General features: G+C 67.3%; 6 protein-coding genes across 6 annotated transcripts in view; 5 read left to right on the top strand and 1 right to left on the bottom strand.

The window, feature by feature from the left end:
* CHLNCDRAFT_33180 (hypothetical protein) overlaps window positions 1-226 on the top strand; it is a gene marked incomplete at its 3' end in the record, with an annotated part of 1,920 nt that extends 1,694 nt beyond the window's left edge. The window contains exon 4 of the mRNA XM_005843275.1: window positions 142-226. Within this exon, the coding sequence (XP_005843337.1) occupies window positions 142-226 (85 nt within the window). The remainder of the gene's footprint in view (window positions 1-141) is intronic.
* Window positions 227-720: 494 nt separating this feature from the next.
* CHLNCDRAFT_49249 (hypothetical protein) lies at window positions 721-2,045 on the bottom strand (the record flags this gene model as incomplete). The annotated part of the gene is made up of 5 exons (XM_005843341.1): window positions 721-824; window positions 973-1,086; window positions 1,305-1,442; window positions 1,632-1,743; window positions 1,908-2,045. 5 exons carry the CDS (start codon window positions 2,043-2,045, stop codon window positions 721-723), a joined length of 606 nt encoding a protein of 201 aa, XP_005843403.1.
* A 23-nt stretch (window positions 2,046-2,068) lies between these two features.
* On the top strand, window positions 2,069-3,922 carry CHLNCDRAFT_141252 (expressed protein; the record flags this gene model as incomplete). Its single annotated transcript, XM_005843276.1, has 6 exons — window positions 2,069-2,093; window positions 2,800-2,854; window positions 2,985-3,163; window positions 3,276-3,345; window positions 3,458-3,538; window positions 3,733-3,922. The coding sequence occupies 6 exons, from the start codon at window positions 2,069-2,071 to the stop codon at window positions 3,920-3,922; spliced, it is 600 nt and encodes a 199-aa protein (XP_005843338.1).
* An 895-nt stretch (window positions 3,923-4,817) lies between these two features.
* On the top strand, window positions 4,818-5,998 carry CHLNCDRAFT_141253 (hypothetical protein; the record flags this gene model as incomplete). The annotated part of the gene is made up of 4 exons (XM_005843277.1): window positions 4,818-4,991; window positions 5,070-5,159; window positions 5,243-5,650; window positions 5,765-5,998. 4 exons carry the CDS (start codon window positions 4,818-4,820, stop codon window positions 5,996-5,998), a joined length of 906 nt encoding a protein of 301 aa, XP_005843339.1.
* Window positions 5,999-6,394: 396 nt separating this feature from the next.
* Window positions 6,395-9,840, top strand: CHLNCDRAFT_141254 (hypothetical protein; the record flags this gene model as incomplete). The annotated part of the gene is made up of 8 exons (XM_005843278.1): window positions 6,395-6,797; window positions 6,883-7,097; window positions 7,337-7,463; window positions 7,639-8,159; window positions 8,309-8,470; window positions 8,626-8,907; window positions 9,104-9,187; window positions 9,331-9,840. 8 exons carry the CDS (start codon window positions 6,395-6,397, stop codon window positions 9,838-9,840), a joined length of 2,304 nt encoding a protein of 767 aa, XP_005843340.1.
* A 793-nt stretch (window positions 9,841-10,633) lies between these two features.
* On the top strand, window positions 10,634-16,068 carry CHLNCDRAFT_56405 (hypothetical protein; the record flags this gene model as incomplete). Its single annotated transcript, XM_005843279.1, has 15 exons — window positions 10,634-10,783; window positions 10,998-11,174; window positions 11,316-11,402; window positions 11,528-11,623; window positions 11,789-12,098; window positions 12,293-12,412; window positions 12,588-12,682; window positions 12,854-12,958; window positions 13,142-13,192; window positions 13,301-13,358; window positions 14,619-14,681; window positions 14,828-14,995; window positions 15,114-15,274; window positions 15,458-15,578; window positions 15,812-16,068. 15 exons carry the CDS (start codon window positions 10,634-10,636, stop codon window positions 15,931-15,933), a joined length of 1,884 nt encoding a protein of 627 aa, XP_005843341.1. The 3' UTR covers window positions 15,934-16,068.
* Between the last annotated feature and the right edge of the window lie 49 nt (window positions 16,069-16,117).

Below are 16,117 nucleotides of genomic sequence, written 5' to 3' on the forward strand. Positions count from 1 at the left end.
ATGGGAGGAGAGCTGAGAGATGGGGAGAGGCGGGGAGAATGGAGCAGGCAGAAAGGAAGAGCGTTGGTTTGCGACACCAAAGCTCCCCCCTTCCGGCAGCCGCTCAGCCTCCGACGCCGGCTTCGCGGCCCTGCCCTGCAGGCGCCTGTTTGCCAACCGCGGCTCGGAGCACATGGACCTGCGGAACAAGTTTGTGGGCAAGACGCCGCCCAGGCGGCGGCTCACCAATGCTACCTATGACGAGTAGCCCTGCGCCCCCCAAGCAAGCTGCCGCAGGTGGCACCAGCTCGCCCGCCTGCGTACCGGGGCCCGGCTGGGCGCTCCCCCACATGTGCATGCATGTACACACATTCCGACACACTCCGGCACGCGTGCCGCGACTTCATGCCACCCACCATACCGTTCTTTTGTCTCTACCACAGCCACTGTTTGCCGGCCGTCCATTGCTAGCTGGTTAGCCCATAGTTGCTACTCAAACTTCTGGTTGCATTTTTGCCCCCCCCCACCCCACCCCATCAATCGCTCTTTCTGACAGCTGTACCCGATTCCCCCTGTACCAACAGCGCACCGTCTCCTTTGCTTTCATTCAGTCTGTTGACCGTCCGCCGCTGGCCATGTGTAACTGAGGTAGCACTGCTAGCGTGAAGGCTACTCGGATGGATGAATTACAACAGAAAGCGTTTATCAAAGAGGGAGCAAAAGCAACGCTCGGCACTGTGCTCAGGCTGCGGGCAGCTGCTCCGGGCGCGCCTCCTTGGCCAGAGCGCTGATGGCTTTAAAGGCTGGGTGGCTGGTGTTCTTCATCATCTGGAAGCACACCATCTCTGCGGGGCAGAGCACACAGCAGCAGGCATGGATGGCAATGATGCACCTCCCGCCGCGGAGCTGAATGATCACTTTTGATGAGCAGCATCCAGGCCCGCATGCATGCAGAGTTACTCTTTCATGCCGGCGCAGCCCTCAGGCGCACACCCGAGGTGGCCAGGAAGGCGCCCGACTGCGCCAGGCGCTGCAGCGCCACAGAGCGGTCACCCAGGCGCTGGCTGCTGACACCATCCACCAGCACATGCACCTCGTACCCTCGCTCTGCGGGCAGGGAGGCACCAGCAGGGGCATGGAGCGTCAGTGCCTGGGCGGCACAATGCGCAGCAGATTGGAATCAGCTGGTGGCATGGCGCCTGGGAGCGCACGCCTGGGGGGCGCCATGGCTGCGGCTCAGCTGGCCATGGCTGTGCAGTGCGGTCAGCAGGCTGCATACCCGCATACCCCACCCCCACACCCACCCTCCCACTCCAGCGCCTCACCTAGCAGGTCCAGCGAGGTCTGCAGCACGCACACGTGCGTCTCTATGCCCACAATCAGCACCTTCTTCACCCCGGGCAGCGCCTGAAAGGCCGCGTTCACCTCCTCTGTGCACATGCTGAAAAGCGTCTTGGCCACCACTGCGCCAGCACAGGGGCAAGGGAGCCGAGTGAACAGGGGCGGGACAGGGTGCAGGTCAGCACATCGGAAGGAGGCAGGAGGCCACACTGTTCCGCGACACGCCGACGCAGCGGGCCTGCCTACCACCATCCCTCCCCGCTGGCTGCAGTTGATTTGTCCAGGCCTGGCCCGGCCGCCAGCCATCCCACCTGGCGCGCCCTGCGGGATGAACTCCCTGAGCTCCTCCACCGTGTTGCCCAGCGCCTTGGGGTACTGCTCGGTGACGATGACGGGCAGCTGCAGGGCGGCCGCCGCACGCAGCTGCAGGCACCCAAAAGCGGCGCAGCACATATGGCGTGCAAGAAAGGGCCCCTAGCGACTTGGTTGTCGAAGGCAGCACGCGCACCGTCGGTTGCGGGCTCTGCCACTCCACTGGGCCCAGTCCCCCGCCCCATGGGCTGGCCGGCATCCCGGGCCCTGCTCACCATGCGCTTGCTGGTGTCAATGACGGCGGGGAAGCCGGTGATGACGGGGCGGAACCTCTCCTGAACATCGCACACCAGCAGCGCCGTCTCCTCGGCCGCCAGCTTGCCCACGCCGCCGCCGTTCGCTACAGTCGCCATGGCGCGCACTGCAGGGTGGGGCGATGGTGTCGCAGGGCGCCAGCACGGGTGAGAGCTGGCTTGGCAGGCTGCGGGCGGCAAGAACCCTGTGGGAGCGCAGTCGTTCGGGGGAATGCTGGTTGGACAGTGGCTGCGGCGCTCCCTGGCCCACCTGATGTCAAGCTGGAGTGAGGCGAGGCCACGGGGGAGTGGAGAAGGTGCCTTGCAAGAATGCTGACCCGCAGCGCAGCACTGGCCATCCCCAGCGCTTCAGAGACAGCCCTGATCACCCTGATCAAATGCAATCACCTGAGCATTTGCAAAAGTGAGACCTGCCAGGTGTGTCGTGCTGTGGGCACAGCAGCACGAAGTGACGCTCCAATGGCCCGCCTCGTTGATCAATGCTCAATACACATTTCGTCGTTTTCACGCCCCCAGCACACCAGACACGTACGTATTGCACTCCACTGACACACCGAGTAGCAAGTGCTCCAGCACACCTGTGGCAGCCCGGATGGGTTCGCTGGTTGAAGGATGGGACGCTCGCAAACCCGGAGCAGTGCCCAAAGGTCAGAGCAGCGCCTACGAGGCCAGCGGCGGGGGCAGCGGCCTGCGAGTCCATCCCTGGGAGCCTGTGGTGGGCTGCCAAGTCGCCAGCAGGGTGCCACAGGCCACGGTCGGTTCCGAGGGTGCAGCCATCTCCCTTCCGAGACCGGCTGCGATGAGGCAAAGGGGTGGTTCTGACCTGCTGGTCTGTGCGCCTTCCCCGCCTCAGGATTTGAAGATTTCAAGGAGCCATACACCCCACGGGGCACCAAGCGAGCTCCCATGTCGGGCCCCTCCTTCGGAGAGGACACTGCCCACACCAGGCAAGGCGCCGGCGCTTCCCACAACCCTGCTTTACCTCATCTCCTGCTCGGCAAGGGTTCTGAATTGCCTCCCCTGCCTGCCCGCCTGCAGCGGCGACCTGGAGAAGCTGGCGGGACCGCCCAGCCTGGCCCGCACGTCGGCGCCCGCCATCCATGGCGCCTCCGCGGTGCAGCGCTATCTGTCGCGAACCTCCAGCGGAAGGGGCGGCATGTCGCTGCCAACCACCCCGCGGGAGCCAGGCAGCCCGCGCGCCTCCACGCCACGCTCAGGTGTGCGCACATGCCGTGGTCTGCGACAGATGACGCTCCAGCCAACATTCATGCTAGATGCCTGGCCGGCTAAATGTTCCGCTGCGTTGTTTGCACGTCATGGCTTCTGCAGCCAAGCTGACCCTGAGGATTGGTGACAGCGAGGAGGAGCTGGCGGCGCCGCTCAAGACCAAGGAGAAGTGGTAGGCTGCTTCTTCATTGCTTCTACTGCCATAACATGCACGTGCATTCCTCCTGCCTGCTGCCAGCATGGCCAGGCAGCATGCCGGCTGATCTGTGTGCCACCCTGCGCAGGTGCTCCCGTGTGGATTCTGCTACCCTCAACCTGCGTCCGGACGAGGTCGATTCGGAGAGCTGGCGCCATGGCTCCTTCAAGTGAGCTGCCGGGGTGCCTTCTGGGCAAGGCTTGCTTTCTCAGCGGCATGTCGCACATACTGCGCTGCCGACAGATCCACAAGGTCGAGACAGGGCTGGCCTGCCTGCCTGTTTGCTGACCACAGTGGCAGACATTAGGCTTTCAGGGTGCATGTTCAGCCGACCCATGCTGTGGTTACTTTGTCTGGCTGCAGGCTGGATGATCCATGCCACACCATGCACATCCAGCACAGCCCCACTGCGCAGCAGGGCATGGCGCCCTTCACGCCGCCCGCCGTGACCGTCTCGATGGTGGCGGCTGCGCCCGAGGCCGGCCGGCTGCCAGTGACGGTCAGCCGGGTGCCGCGCGAGGCAGCAGAGTCGCTCGACAGCTCTGGCCTGTAGCGCGGCTTTTGCCTCACGGCAGGCACAGCATGCGACGCCACCACAGCCTGGGGAGGCCAGCTGGCAGTTGACCACGCCCCTACCGGGTTTCATGGCAGGAGGCACCGGCTGCCGGGCAGTCACACAGGGAATCCAAGCGCTGGCGGCACCCTCTCATCTCTATACTGTCAGCCCACAAGAACATTTATTCAGGTTAGCTCTGACCATCTATAGCGTACCAAGCAACGCAGGCACTCCAACAGCATGAGCGTGAGAGAAGCCCTGCAGCCTGCGCGCGAATCAGCACGGCGCGCCAAGCTTCGCTGCTCGTGCCAGCAGCTCAACGGCGGCACTCATGTCAGACCCTCTCTCTGCGCCCACCTCCGGCTTCATTTTTCATACCCTAACTGGACCTTCATGCTTGTATACTGTAGCGGGTTCTCTCTGCAATTTTGGCACATGCCTAGTGTGCTCCATGTCTTTGTTCCCTCCTGGATGCCCGGCGAAGCAGCAGTTTGATGTGCTGTTGGTTTTGGTACTTTTGCACGGCGGCCGAGCCTTTGTCGGAGGTCGAATGGGCCGGCCCCGCCTCTCATGCACACCCCACTGTACTGTTTCCATGTTTACACCTGTGCATCCCGTCTAATCTTCGCCTGCTCTCTCGCTGCAATTGCTCAGGCGCAATAACTGCATGATGGGCTTTGCCCCCACCGCTCATGATCCGATCCATGCATGCTTCAGGCTGCTAGCCCATGATCCCCCTGCCTGCCGATGTAAACTAATAGGACTGTATGCTGAGCAGGTGTGCACTTCTCGGAAAGCAGATGGGCGGCATGCTGTGCCCAGCGGCGAGGCCATGTCAGCGCCGGTTGACCTCCGCCTTTGACTGCGGGGCCACACTGTCAGCTATTTCAACATGGATTGGCAGACAACTATCAACGCTCTGCAGCCGCTGCTGCCCTCGGGGCGGCCCAAACTCACGCAGGAGCTACTGTCCCGGCCCCCCTTCCGCTTCCTGCATGATATCGTCACTTCCACGGGCTTCGCACCGGGACTCTTCACGGCCGCGGAGCAGGATGCCCGCTCAATGGTGAGGCTGGCGCTGCCGCCACCCCCCACCTGCCGACCGCCCCTCAATCTTAGCATTTGCTCCGCCACTTGCCTCCAGGACAAGGAGGCCAAGCTGGCGTATCTGCAGAAGCTTCAGGACGCCATTGCCGCAGTGCTGGGCCAGCCAGTGCCGGCACGCCCCTCAAAGGTATGCCCACCTCCCTAGCAGCCGGGACACCACCAACTCCCAGCTTGAAACCCGAGCAGCGGCCTCCCTGCCTGCTGCTCCAGATCGTGGCGGGACTGGAGCCAGAGGCCACCAACACAATGCTGCAGATGCTGGCCGCGGCGGTGCAGCAGGGCGATAGCGCCGCCGCCGTGCAAGCGGTGCTGGGGCGGCTGGCAGAGCCAGCCAACGCCGCCAGCGGCGCCGCCGGAGTCAGCACTGATGGTGGCAGCAGTCGTCACCGTGCACTCACTGCTCCTACTGCTGGCGGGCTCCGGGACCAAGGCTTGGTAGGCGACGCGGGATCTGCGGATGAAGATGCTGCCCCCGTGGTGTTTGCCCGCCTTGACAACCTGCTGCCGGCGCTGGGCCGGAAGATGGAGGAGGCACGGCAGGTGCTGACAGGCACCGGCGCCGCCGTAGGCAGCGCCGAGGCCTGGGCACGGTGCGGCAAAGTGCAGGCCATTGCCCAGGTGAGGCTTGGTGTGTCACGCTTCTTCCCCCGTGTTTATGGTATTGTGGCCTCCACCAGGCTCGTCTTTGTCCGACAATAGGCAGGCCCCACATTTGTGCCTCTACTCCCGCAGGATGCGGCGGTGCTGGCCAAGTGCCTGGATAATCTCTTCTCCAGCGCGCACATTGTGGCCGCAGAGGCAGCCGCATGGCGTAAGGAGGCAGACAAGCTGGCAGCCAGGGTGGAGCAGGAGGAGCGGGCAGAGGAGGCGGCGGCCGGGGCAGGCCAGCAGCGCGTGGCAGAGCTGGAGGCGGCGGTGGTGGCTGCACGGCAGCGGGTAGCAGTCCTGGCAGCGCGGCGGGCCTAATGCGTCCTGTATTGCATAGCCTGCACTGTAGCACAGCCTGAACTGCCGCTCAACCGCCAAGGTCGTCGGGTCTGGGCGGGGGCCCGTGCGCCGTTGTCAACCGCTGGTTGGCGCATCAAAATAGCCACGTATCAGCCTGCATGCGGATTATATCATCCACTGGGGGAGCTTCACGAATGAAATGCTACATGAGCCTCTGCAGCAGAAGGCCGGCGGGACGGACCGCCCGAGTCCTCGCTGGCGTCGCCCCGCTGGCATGTGCATGTCTCTCCCTGGGCAGCCCTTGACCCTGTAAGGTGCACTTCCACGGTATTCTTACTTTCATCACTCCAGCTGCGAAACCGTTGGCGCCGGTTTGAAAAAGGCGTTGTCGCGACCACTGGGCCCTCGGGCGCTATGGCGCTGGGCACCAAGGCTCTAAAGGAGCTGGCACGGAGTCTAGACGCCGCGAGGGATTGCCTGCGGGACTCGGCGGGCGGCGATGACACCCCAGCAGTCGATGAGCTGGGGGCCTACAGAGAGGGGCAACTGCTGAAGAAGCAACTGCTGGAGGCGCGCGCTTCCAGGCTCTGCCGCTTCCTGGAGCTGACCGGCGGTTCAGGCTGCACCCCACGCGCCGCCACCAGCGGTGTTAGCAGCGGCGGCGGCGGCGGCGGCGGCGGGGGTGCCCACTGGGGCGCGCAATCAAAAGGCCAGACCCCGGCGGTGCGGCGCCGGCTGGGCTCGCTGGACGATTCTGCTGAGGAGGCGGACAGCAGCCCCCGCGGCGGCCGCAAGGCAGCACACTGGCACTCTCCAGGTGACGCACCGCTCTGCCAGCCGCAGCAACCTGGCAGCCCCTCTGCTGCTGACCACATCCATGCACCCTTGCTTGCCCGCTGCAGTGTCAGTCCTGGAGGGTGCCGGGGCGTGCTTTGATGCATGCAGCACGCCCGGCAGCAGCCGCTCCGATGATTCCGAGCAGGCGGCGGCCAGCCTGCCGCTCACCCCCGTGCCGTGCGCGCTCGACGACCGGCAGCAGGCGGCAGCAGGCAGGGCCACCAAGCCGCCGCCGCCGCCGCCGCCCATGCCGCCGCCGCCGGGCGTGGTGCGGCTGGGGGTGCGTGTCATGCCGCCCACTCAGCTGGACGTGCGCTCACCACAGCTCACGCCGCGAGCGCGCCTCACCTCGCCACGCAAGCCCAGCACGCGGCCAGCCTCGACGCTTGTGCCACCAGCGCAGCAGCACGCGGCGGCAGCAGCAGCAGCAGCAGGGGCAGGGGTACCCGCTCCACCGCCCCCGCCCCTGCCAGCAGCCAGGCGAGGAGCCGGTCCGCCGCCGCCGCCACCCCTGCCCAGGGCAAGTGGAAAGGCAGCCGCGGCGCCGCCACCTCCTCCGCCCCCGCTGCCTGGAGCAGCTCGCAAGGCGCCACCGGCACCCCCACCGCCGCCGCCAGCGGGCCAGCCAAGCCTGCCCTGCCTGGCGGTGCCTGGGAGGGAGGGCGGGGCGCCAGGACGCAGAGGGCCATCGCCGCCGCCGCCCCCCGGCCAGCCAGGTGGGCGTCGCGTGCCCAAGTGGCTTTGCAGCCACACTTTGAGAAGCCTGCCGGTTCATTCCCTGAGCGCGGTGCTGCATGGGCCCCCCCTGCTGTGCTTTGCAGGCGCGCTGCCAGCCCACCTGGCGGCGCCGGCGCCCAAAGAGGGCGTGCAGCGGCGGCCCATCCATCTGGACGGTGTGTATGCCAAGAACGCGCGGGGCAGCCTGTGGGAGCAGCCGCCGCCGGGACAGGAGGCGGCAGACCCTGCAGCGGCGGTGCGGGTGGGGGCGCTGGACCGCCTGTTTGCCAAGCAGCTGGCGGTGGCAGCAGAGGAGGAGGGCAGCGCGGCCGGCAGCAGCCCCGCAGCCTCCCCGCAGCGCCCCTCGGCGCCTGGGGCCAGGCAGGAGCCTGGCGGCCTGGAGCGTGCGCTGTCCGGCAGCGGCGGCAGCGAGGCGGGCGGCACGTGCGGCAGCCCGGGGGCCGCCAGCCTGGCCAGCCGCGGCAGCCTGTCGCTGGGCAGGCAACGCCCCATCATCCGCCTGTTCACGGGGGGCAGGAAGGCGGTGAACATCGAGATCCTGATGCGCAAGCTGCCGGCTGACGTGGCGCAGGCCGTCGCTGAGCTGGACACCAGCCGCCTGCAGGTGCGGCCGCTGCGCGTGCCTCCTGCTCCCGGGCCGCAGGCCTGCCCCCTCCCTGCTCATCGGCATGCCCCTCGTCCACCGCAATCCACCTGTGCGATTCACGCCGCTGCTTGTTGGCTGCCTGCCCGCCCTCGCCTCGCAATCGCCAGGTGGCGGTGCTGCGGGAGCTCCAGGCCAACCTGCCCGACGCCGCGGAGCTGGAGGCGCTCCACTCCTACCTGGACGCCGGCGGCGACCCCTGCCAGCTGGGCAGGGCAGAGCAGCTGTTTGTGGCGCTTCGCGGCACGGCGCGGCTGCAGCAGAAGCTGCAGGTGGGGGCTCGTGGGCCCCGCTCTCGGCCCCTCATGCCAGCAGCGGATGCAGGGATGCACACACCAGCGAGGGATATGTGTGTGGGCGGGCGGCGGCAGGGGCTGGAAACCCACCTCTCCCCCTCACCACCCGCCCCGCCCCGGCCCTCCCGCAGGTGCTCATCTTCAAGGGCGGCCTGCAGGAGCAGGCGGGCGAGGTGACGGAGCCTCTGGCGCGCATCGTGGCTGCGCTGGACCAGCTGCGCGCCAGCCCCGCGCTGCGCCTGCTGCTGCACACCGCGCTGCGCCTGGGCAACACGCTGAACGCGGGGCGCAAGGCGCCGCAGCGCGGCATCCGCCTCGCCTCGCTGCGCAAGTTGGCCGACACTCGGTCCATGGATGGCAGCACCACGCTGATGCACTACCTGGTGGCCCTGCTGCTGGAGGAGGCGCCAGGGGTGAGAGCGCCGCCCGGGGCGGGCGCGCCGCGGCCCTGCTGCGCCGCTGTGGTCGCGCTGTGCCGCTGCACGTCTGGTGGAACCGCCTGGGCAGGCCATGCCTGCCTTGCCATGCTGCCGCCGCTGCCTTGCCTGCAAGCTGGGTGGTGCCGACCTCTGCGCGTGCCTGTCCCTGCCTGCCTGCTGCTGCGTGCAGGCGCTGCTGCTGGGCAAGCCGGGCAGCCAGTGCGAGGCGGTGCCCGCGGCGCGGCACTGGACGTTTGCAGAACTGGAGAGTCAGGTGGGCGTCGGGGCTGGTGTGGGGGGGTGTCGCACACACAGCATGCCATTCATTGGCAGGAATCGAAGCACAGCTCAGCAAAGCAAGCAGCCAAGTGCCGGCCTGTGACTTGACGCCCTGCCGCTGCTCTGCGTGGCCCGCAGCTGGGGAGCCTGAGCGCCGGTATCGACATGGTGCGGCAGGAGCAGCGGGCGGCACGCGGCGGCGAGCAGCGGCAGCTGGCGGCCCTGGCGGGGCAGGCCAGCGCGCTGGTGCAGCGCGCGCAGCAGCTGCTGGCAGCGGCGCGGCAGAAGGCGGCCGACACGCTGCGCTTTTTGGGAGAGGATGTGGCTGCGGAGCCGGCGCTCAGCACGGCAGAGCCCCGCCGCATGCTGGGAGACCTGGCGGACTTCTTTGCCCTGCTGCATCGCGCGGCACACGCCGACGCGGAGCGGCTGACTGTGGTGCTGGACACCATGCAGCGGCAGCGGGACGAGGAGGAGGCGGAGCGGCGGCGGCGGGAGGAGGAGGCCGAGGAGGAGGAGCGGCGGCGGCAGTCAGAGGAGGCTGAGGGTGACAGCGAGGAGGTGGAGGGGCAGCAAGGCGGCGCCGAGCGGGCGGAGCGGCCGAGTGCGCCAGCGGCCCTCTCCAGTTGCTCGGATGCCGCAGCTTAGCCCCGGACCCTCCGTTGTCTGCCGCCAGCTGGACTTTGACACTTGACATGCAGCTCTCGTTGGTTTGAGCTTCTCCACCACATACAAACCACACACCACCACTTGCGAACCATACCGGCCCATCTTCTAGTGCCACCAACTTAACATCCCCCAGTTTTGCCGCTTGCGTGTTTTGCTCTGCGTTGACCCCGCCTTCCTACCTACCTCCACTTACCAACTGACTGCTACCGCCCAACCACCCATTGCGCTCTATTGCCGTGTACTCCCGCCTGTAATTGCTCATTTGCAGCCTGCTCCAGCGCTTGGTTGACCAAGTGTCCCATCGGCGGCGCTGTGCACGCTGGCGGTGGCGCTCACCGCGGCCAACCCACCCACCCGCATCCATCGCAGCCTATTCTTCAACAAACACCATTCCACCACTCTTACAACCTCACCCTAGTTGCGCAGCCTTTGGGTTCCAAGCGCCACTTTCAACCGTTGCTAATCGCGGGTTTGCTTGGAGCTGTACCCCTCTAGGGTTCCGGTTTTGGTTTCGGCACCGAACATAGTCTTGAAGTGAGTGCAGAGAGGTCGGAAACAGCATCCTGCGCTGCGCCGGGTGCTGCCATCAGTGTCGGAGCTCGGGCGCCTCCTCATCCACGCCATCAGTGCCGCTCTGCTGCTCCCCCGACTGCGCTCGGGAAGCACATTAGGGTTCACAAACCGGTTAAGTGGTGTCGCAGCCGCGCCCGACATCACCGCCGCTGCCGCCGCCGCCGCCTGTCGGCGCAGGACACGCCACCTGGCCGCCCCCATGTCTGCCGCCGACGTCTACTCGCCCGCGGTGCGGGATGGAGCCTACATCAAGGACAAGGCGCAGTACGATGCCATGTACCAGCGCAGCGTGGAGGACCCCAACGGCAAGCAGGGCGTCCTGGGGCGGCAGCTCGTGGCACCGGAGCGGGTTGCCCGCTCACGTGCACCCCCTTGCCCTGCCATGCCCCCTCCCCGCAGGCTTCTGGCGCGACCTGGCCTTGGAGAATTATCATTGGGAGACGCATCCCGACAAAGAGCACGCATCCTTCAACTTTGACGTTCGCGAGGTGGGCAGCCAGCACATTGACTCCTGAGAACTCGCACACGACTCCACCCACACCCCACCCGCACCCATACTGCAGGGCAGGGTGTACAGCGAGTGGTTCAAGGGCGGGCGCACCAACATGTCCTACAACTGCCTGGACCGGCACGTGGCTGCCGAGCACGGCGACCAGACCTGCTTCCTGTTTGAGGGCAACGAGCCGGGGCGGGACGGCGCCATGACGTACAAACAAGTGCTGGACGAGGTCTGCCGCGTGGTGAGTGGATGGGTGGGGCGGATGCAGGGAGGGGCGGAGGGAGGGGATGGTCGTGGGGCGAGGAGGGGGCAGGCGGGTTGTTTGGGGCGCAGCTGCGCATGCACGTCGCTCTGACCCTGCCAACGGAATTGAAGGGTGCAGGCCAACTGGCTGCGCGGGCAGGGCGTGCGGAAGGGCGACTTTGTGTGCATCTACATGCCCATGATTTGTGAGCTCCCAATCGCCATGGTGAGTTTAAAACAATATGCGTCGCCCCGCTGACATCACCCCCGTCCCCGGCAGCCTGTGTTTTGTTTTGTGCACCCCTGCCCCCGCCTGCTGAGCCACCCTGCTGCCGCCCCCGGCTGCTGCAGCTGGCGTGCGCCCGCATCGGCGCCATCCACGCCGTCGTGTTTGGCGGCTTCTCAGCCGAGGCGCTGGCGGGCCGCATTGAGGGCTGCCACGCCAAGGTGGGCGCGCCTCCGCTGGCTGCGCTCAGCCGGGCGTCCAGCTGGGCTCTCGGCACCGGAGCGCTGTCCTCGTCCATCGCCAGCCACCCCGCCTGGCATCCTCAGCTGCTGCTACTGCAGACCGCTGCTGCTGAGCCCCTGCCACCCGCCGCCCTGCCCACGCAGGTGCTCATCACCTGTTCCGCCGTCATGCGCGGCCCCAAGCCCGTGGGCCTCAAATCGATCGCCGACGAAGGCCTGCGCCTGGCGGGGGAGCGCGGCCACAGCGTGCCGCACGTGCTGGTGTTTCAGAACGACGACGCCGGGCGGCGGGAGGATGTGGGGATGGAGGCGGCGCGCGACGTGTTCTGGCAGGACGCCATCCCGGCGCAGCCGCCGCAGGCGGAGGTGGAGTGGGTGGAGGCGGAGCACCCCCTCTTCCTGCTCTTCACCTCGGGCTCCACTGGCAAGCCCAAAGGGGTGGTGCACGCCACGGGTGGGTGATCTGGCCGTGGCAGCAGGGCCCGCGGGTAGGCGGGCAGGCTGGCGGACTGGCTGGCTGTGAATCTGAGGCGCCACCTCACATGGCCGCTCCGCAACGTCCCCTCCACCTTGGCACCCCACCCCATCCCGTCCAGCCAACCTACCCACAAGCTGCAACCAGCCCCTTCCTTCTCCCACCCCCTACAGGCGGCCTCATGGTCTACGCCGGCATCACCACCAAGTATGTGTTTGCGGTGCACCCTGGGGACACCTTCTGGTGCACAGCAGACTGCGGCTGGGTGACGGGGCACTCCTACGTCACCTACGGTACGTGGTGGGGCCAATGTGGCGTGGGCTGGGGCGTGGCTGGGTTGGGAGGGTGAGAGACTGCTGTGGAGTGGGCAGAAACAACAAGGGGGGGGTGGCGTGGGGGCTGGGAAGAAGGCAACTGAGTGGACTGCTGCTGCCCATGCCGTCCGTGCCTTCTGCGCCCGCCCTGCAGGGCCCCTGCTGGAGCGCGCGACCTGCGTGGTGTTTGAGGGCGTGCCCACCTACCCCACCCCCTCGCGCTGCTGGGAGGTGGTGGACAAGCTCAAGGTGCGGCCTCGCCTGGCGCCCTGCCCACGCTCGCTTGCCTGCCACAGACACCTCCTCACCCGCCGCCCCCATCTCCGCGCCTGGGTCGCTGCACGGGCCTACGCCGCAAGCATGCGCAGCACGGGAACCTTCCTTCCACCTGCTGCCTGCCTGCCTGCCTGCCTGCCGCAGGTCAAGCAGTTCTACACCGCGCCCACGCTCATCCGCTCGCTCATGCGCTTTGGCGACGAGCCGGTCAAGGCGTACGAGCGCTCCAGCCTGCGCATACTGGGGTCGGTGGGGGAGCCCATCAACCCAGAGGCCTAGCGCTGGTACCATGATGTGAGTGGGGGCCGCCGCTTGCGTGTGGCGCGGCCTGCCAACCAATGCTAGCATGGCAAGAAGCGCCCTCCGCCCCACCACCACCACCACCACCACCACCCAGTCAACTGACACCAGCCCCACCCCTCCTCCCCGCAGGTGGTGGGTGACGGCGCCTGCCCAGTGGTGGACACCTGGTGGCAGACCGAGGTGTGGTGCCCCTCCGCCCCCGCTTGAGCTGCATCCTGCTTGCGGCTTGCATGGTGGTCCCCAGTCCTGACGCGCCCTGCTGTATTGCCGCTCTCCCTGTGTGCCCAGACGGGCGGCCACATGATCGTCAACCTTCCCACGGCCTGGCCCGAGAAGCCCGGCAGCGGTGAGTGCTTTTTGGTTGTCGGGGCGCTGGGAGGGCCCTCGCGGCTGGCCCCCATGGGCACAGCTTTTGAGCCAAGTCCGCGTCAGCTTGCTTGTGCTTGTGTGGGCTTAAAGTCTGGTAAAGCAAGAACTAACTTGCAACATAGACTCCCCGCCGAAACGGGACGGGAACCGGGCGAAAGCAGAGAAAGCAATAAAACAAGGGTGGAGCAAGGCGACATGCAACGCAAGCAGCTGACAGGGCACGCATCGAAACGTGTGTATGACTGGCAAAGTGGCATGGCGCATTGGGGAGAAACGCAACGGTACGGGAGCATGGGCTGGCCAAATGGCAGTGCGGAACGCTAGGTCACTAGAAAAGCAGGGAAAGGCGCACTATGTATGCAATGAGGGCAGCCCCGGCTCGGGGCCGTTGAGAAAGCAGTGGGCGGGAGGGGGGAGGCCCCGGTGTGGGCGGGCCCCATCGAGGGGGGATGGGGCGCGCAAGCGGCCAGATGGGGCGGGGCGCGGGCGGCAGTGGAGTCCTGCGGCTGGGTGGGATATAGGGCAATGAGCGTTGAGCAGTGTGCGATGAGCAATGAGCAATGAGCAGTGAGCAGCCCCTCCCGAAACAAAGTGAAGCGCAGGACGGGGTCCGGTGGATGGGAGGCAAGGAAGCGCGGGGGTTGCCACGTGCGCTACCGCCGCCGCCGCAGGCAGCACCCCTGCGGCGGCGGCAGCGGCAGCAAGCCGTGGACCCAACCGCCGTGCCGCCGCCGCCGCAGGCAGCAGCCCTGCGACGGCAGCGGCAGCAAGCCGTGGACCGAAACGCCGTGCCGCCGAGTCCCGTGGCTGTGGCCGTGGGCTTCTGGCAGGAAGGTACGGCCGCAGCTCGGCGGCACGGGGGCGTCGCAGCGTGCCGCCGCCGCCGCCGCGCTGCCCCCCAGGCACGGCGGCGGCAGCAGCAAGCTTGGGCCCAAACGCCGTGCCGCCGAGTCCCGTGGCTGCGGCCGTAGACTGTGGGCCGGAAACTGCAGCCGCAGCTCGGCGGCACGCGGTTCTGTTCAAGTCGCCAAGCGTGCAGCAGCGCCGAACCACGCTTCCCGGCCTCGGCGCATGCCTTCAGGGGCCCCCTATCGCTGGGCACACCCCTCCAACACTGAACATGCGCCCGGGGGGAGGGCGGCCCGGGCTGCCCAGGCCAAAGTGGGCCGCCCTCGAGCACGGCGAGCACAGCAGCCGGAGAGTTGACCCCGGTGCTGAGTTCTCCTCCCCCGTGCAGCCACCTTCCCCTTCTTTGGTGTGGTGCCCGTGGTGTGCGACGAGAAGGGCAACGAGCTGCAGGGTGAGGGCTGGGGTGGGTGTGTGTGGGTGTCGGGCCGTGCCACCCAGACAAGGAGCGGCAGCGGGGAGCGGCCGCAGCAGCGGCACAACCCGCGCTGCCTGCCCTGATCTGCCCATGCCCTGCCGGTCTGCCTGCCTCACCCCCAGGCGAGTGCGAGGGCATCCTGTGCATCAAGAGCTCCTGGCCCTCTGCCATCCGCGGCGTGTTTGGTGACCAGAAGCGGTTTGAGGAGACGTACTACCAGCCCTTCCCCGGCTACTACTTCTCAGGAGACGGAGTGCGCAGGGATGCGGATGGGTACTTCTGGATCACAGGTGAGGGCCACGTGGCTGGTGCGTGATGGCTGGGGGCGGGTTCCGGTCTAGCCAGGGACGGTTGGCAAGCAGTGCCTGCGTGCCCACTCCCTGCCCGCCTGCCCACTGAGCTCCGCAGGGCGCGTGGACGATGTGATCAACGTGAGCGGGCACCGCATCGGCACGGCGGAGGTGGAAAGCGCGCTGGTGGGGCACCACGGCGTGGCGGAGGCGGCGGTGGTGGGCTACAGCCACCCCATCAAGGGCCAGGGCATCTGGGCCTATGTCACCCTGGTAGAGGTGGGTGGGCGGGACCGTATATGGCGTGGTGGTTATGTGGGGGTGGGGGAGGTGAATGTGGGTGGCGAGGCTGCTTCCAGAAGGCATGCCTGGTAGCTGCTCGCTGAGGCCGCGCTGCTCGCTGCTGCATGATGCCACTCCGGCGCCCTTGAGCAGCTTCCTGCCTGCCTGCCCTGCCAGCAGGGGGTGGAGTACAGCGACGGGCTGAAGAAGGAGCTGGTGGCGGCAGTGCGGTCGGAGATCGGGCCCTTTGCTGCCCCGGACGTCATCCACTGGGCCCCCGGCCTGCCCAAGACTCGCTCAGGTGGGTGGCCCCGGGTGTGGCGGGGCGGGGCGAGCTCCTGGCAATGGGCCTGGCTGGCCTGGTGGGGTGCAGATCTGCGGGCTGTGCGTGCCCTGTGCGCTCCCCAGAATGCCAGCGCCGCCCGCCTGCCGGCCACGGAAGCAAACTTGGGCCTCTGCGCCGCTGCTCCGCTGCCAGCGTGCCGCGCCCCTTCCCCGCCCTGTCCTCACCTCTGCGTTGACCCCGGCCCGCAGGCAAGATCATGCGGCGGGTGCTGCGCAAGATTGCGGCCAACAAGGAGCACGAGCTGGGGGACACCTCCACCCTGGCAGACCCGGGCGTGGTGCAGACCCTGATTGAGATGCGCGGCAAGTAGAGAGCGGGCCCGGACCAGGCTCCTGGGCTTCCCCACCAGACCGTGAATGAACGACGGCCACTTTTCAACCCCTGCTGCCACGCCTGTCGCCTAGTGTCAGCAGAACCTCACCAACAGCATCATCTTGTGAGCCGGAACGGGCTGGGGGGGGGGGGGGGGGGGGGGGGAGGGGGGGGGGGGGGAG

This window comes from Chlorella variabilis, assembly GCF_000147415.1.
Source record: "Chlorella variabilis unplaced genomic scaffold CHLNCscaffold_32, whole genome shotgun sequence".
Lineage (NCBI taxonomy): Eukaryota > Viridiplantae > Chlorophyta > Trebouxiophyceae > Chlorellales > Chlorellaceae > Chlorella > Chlorella variabilis.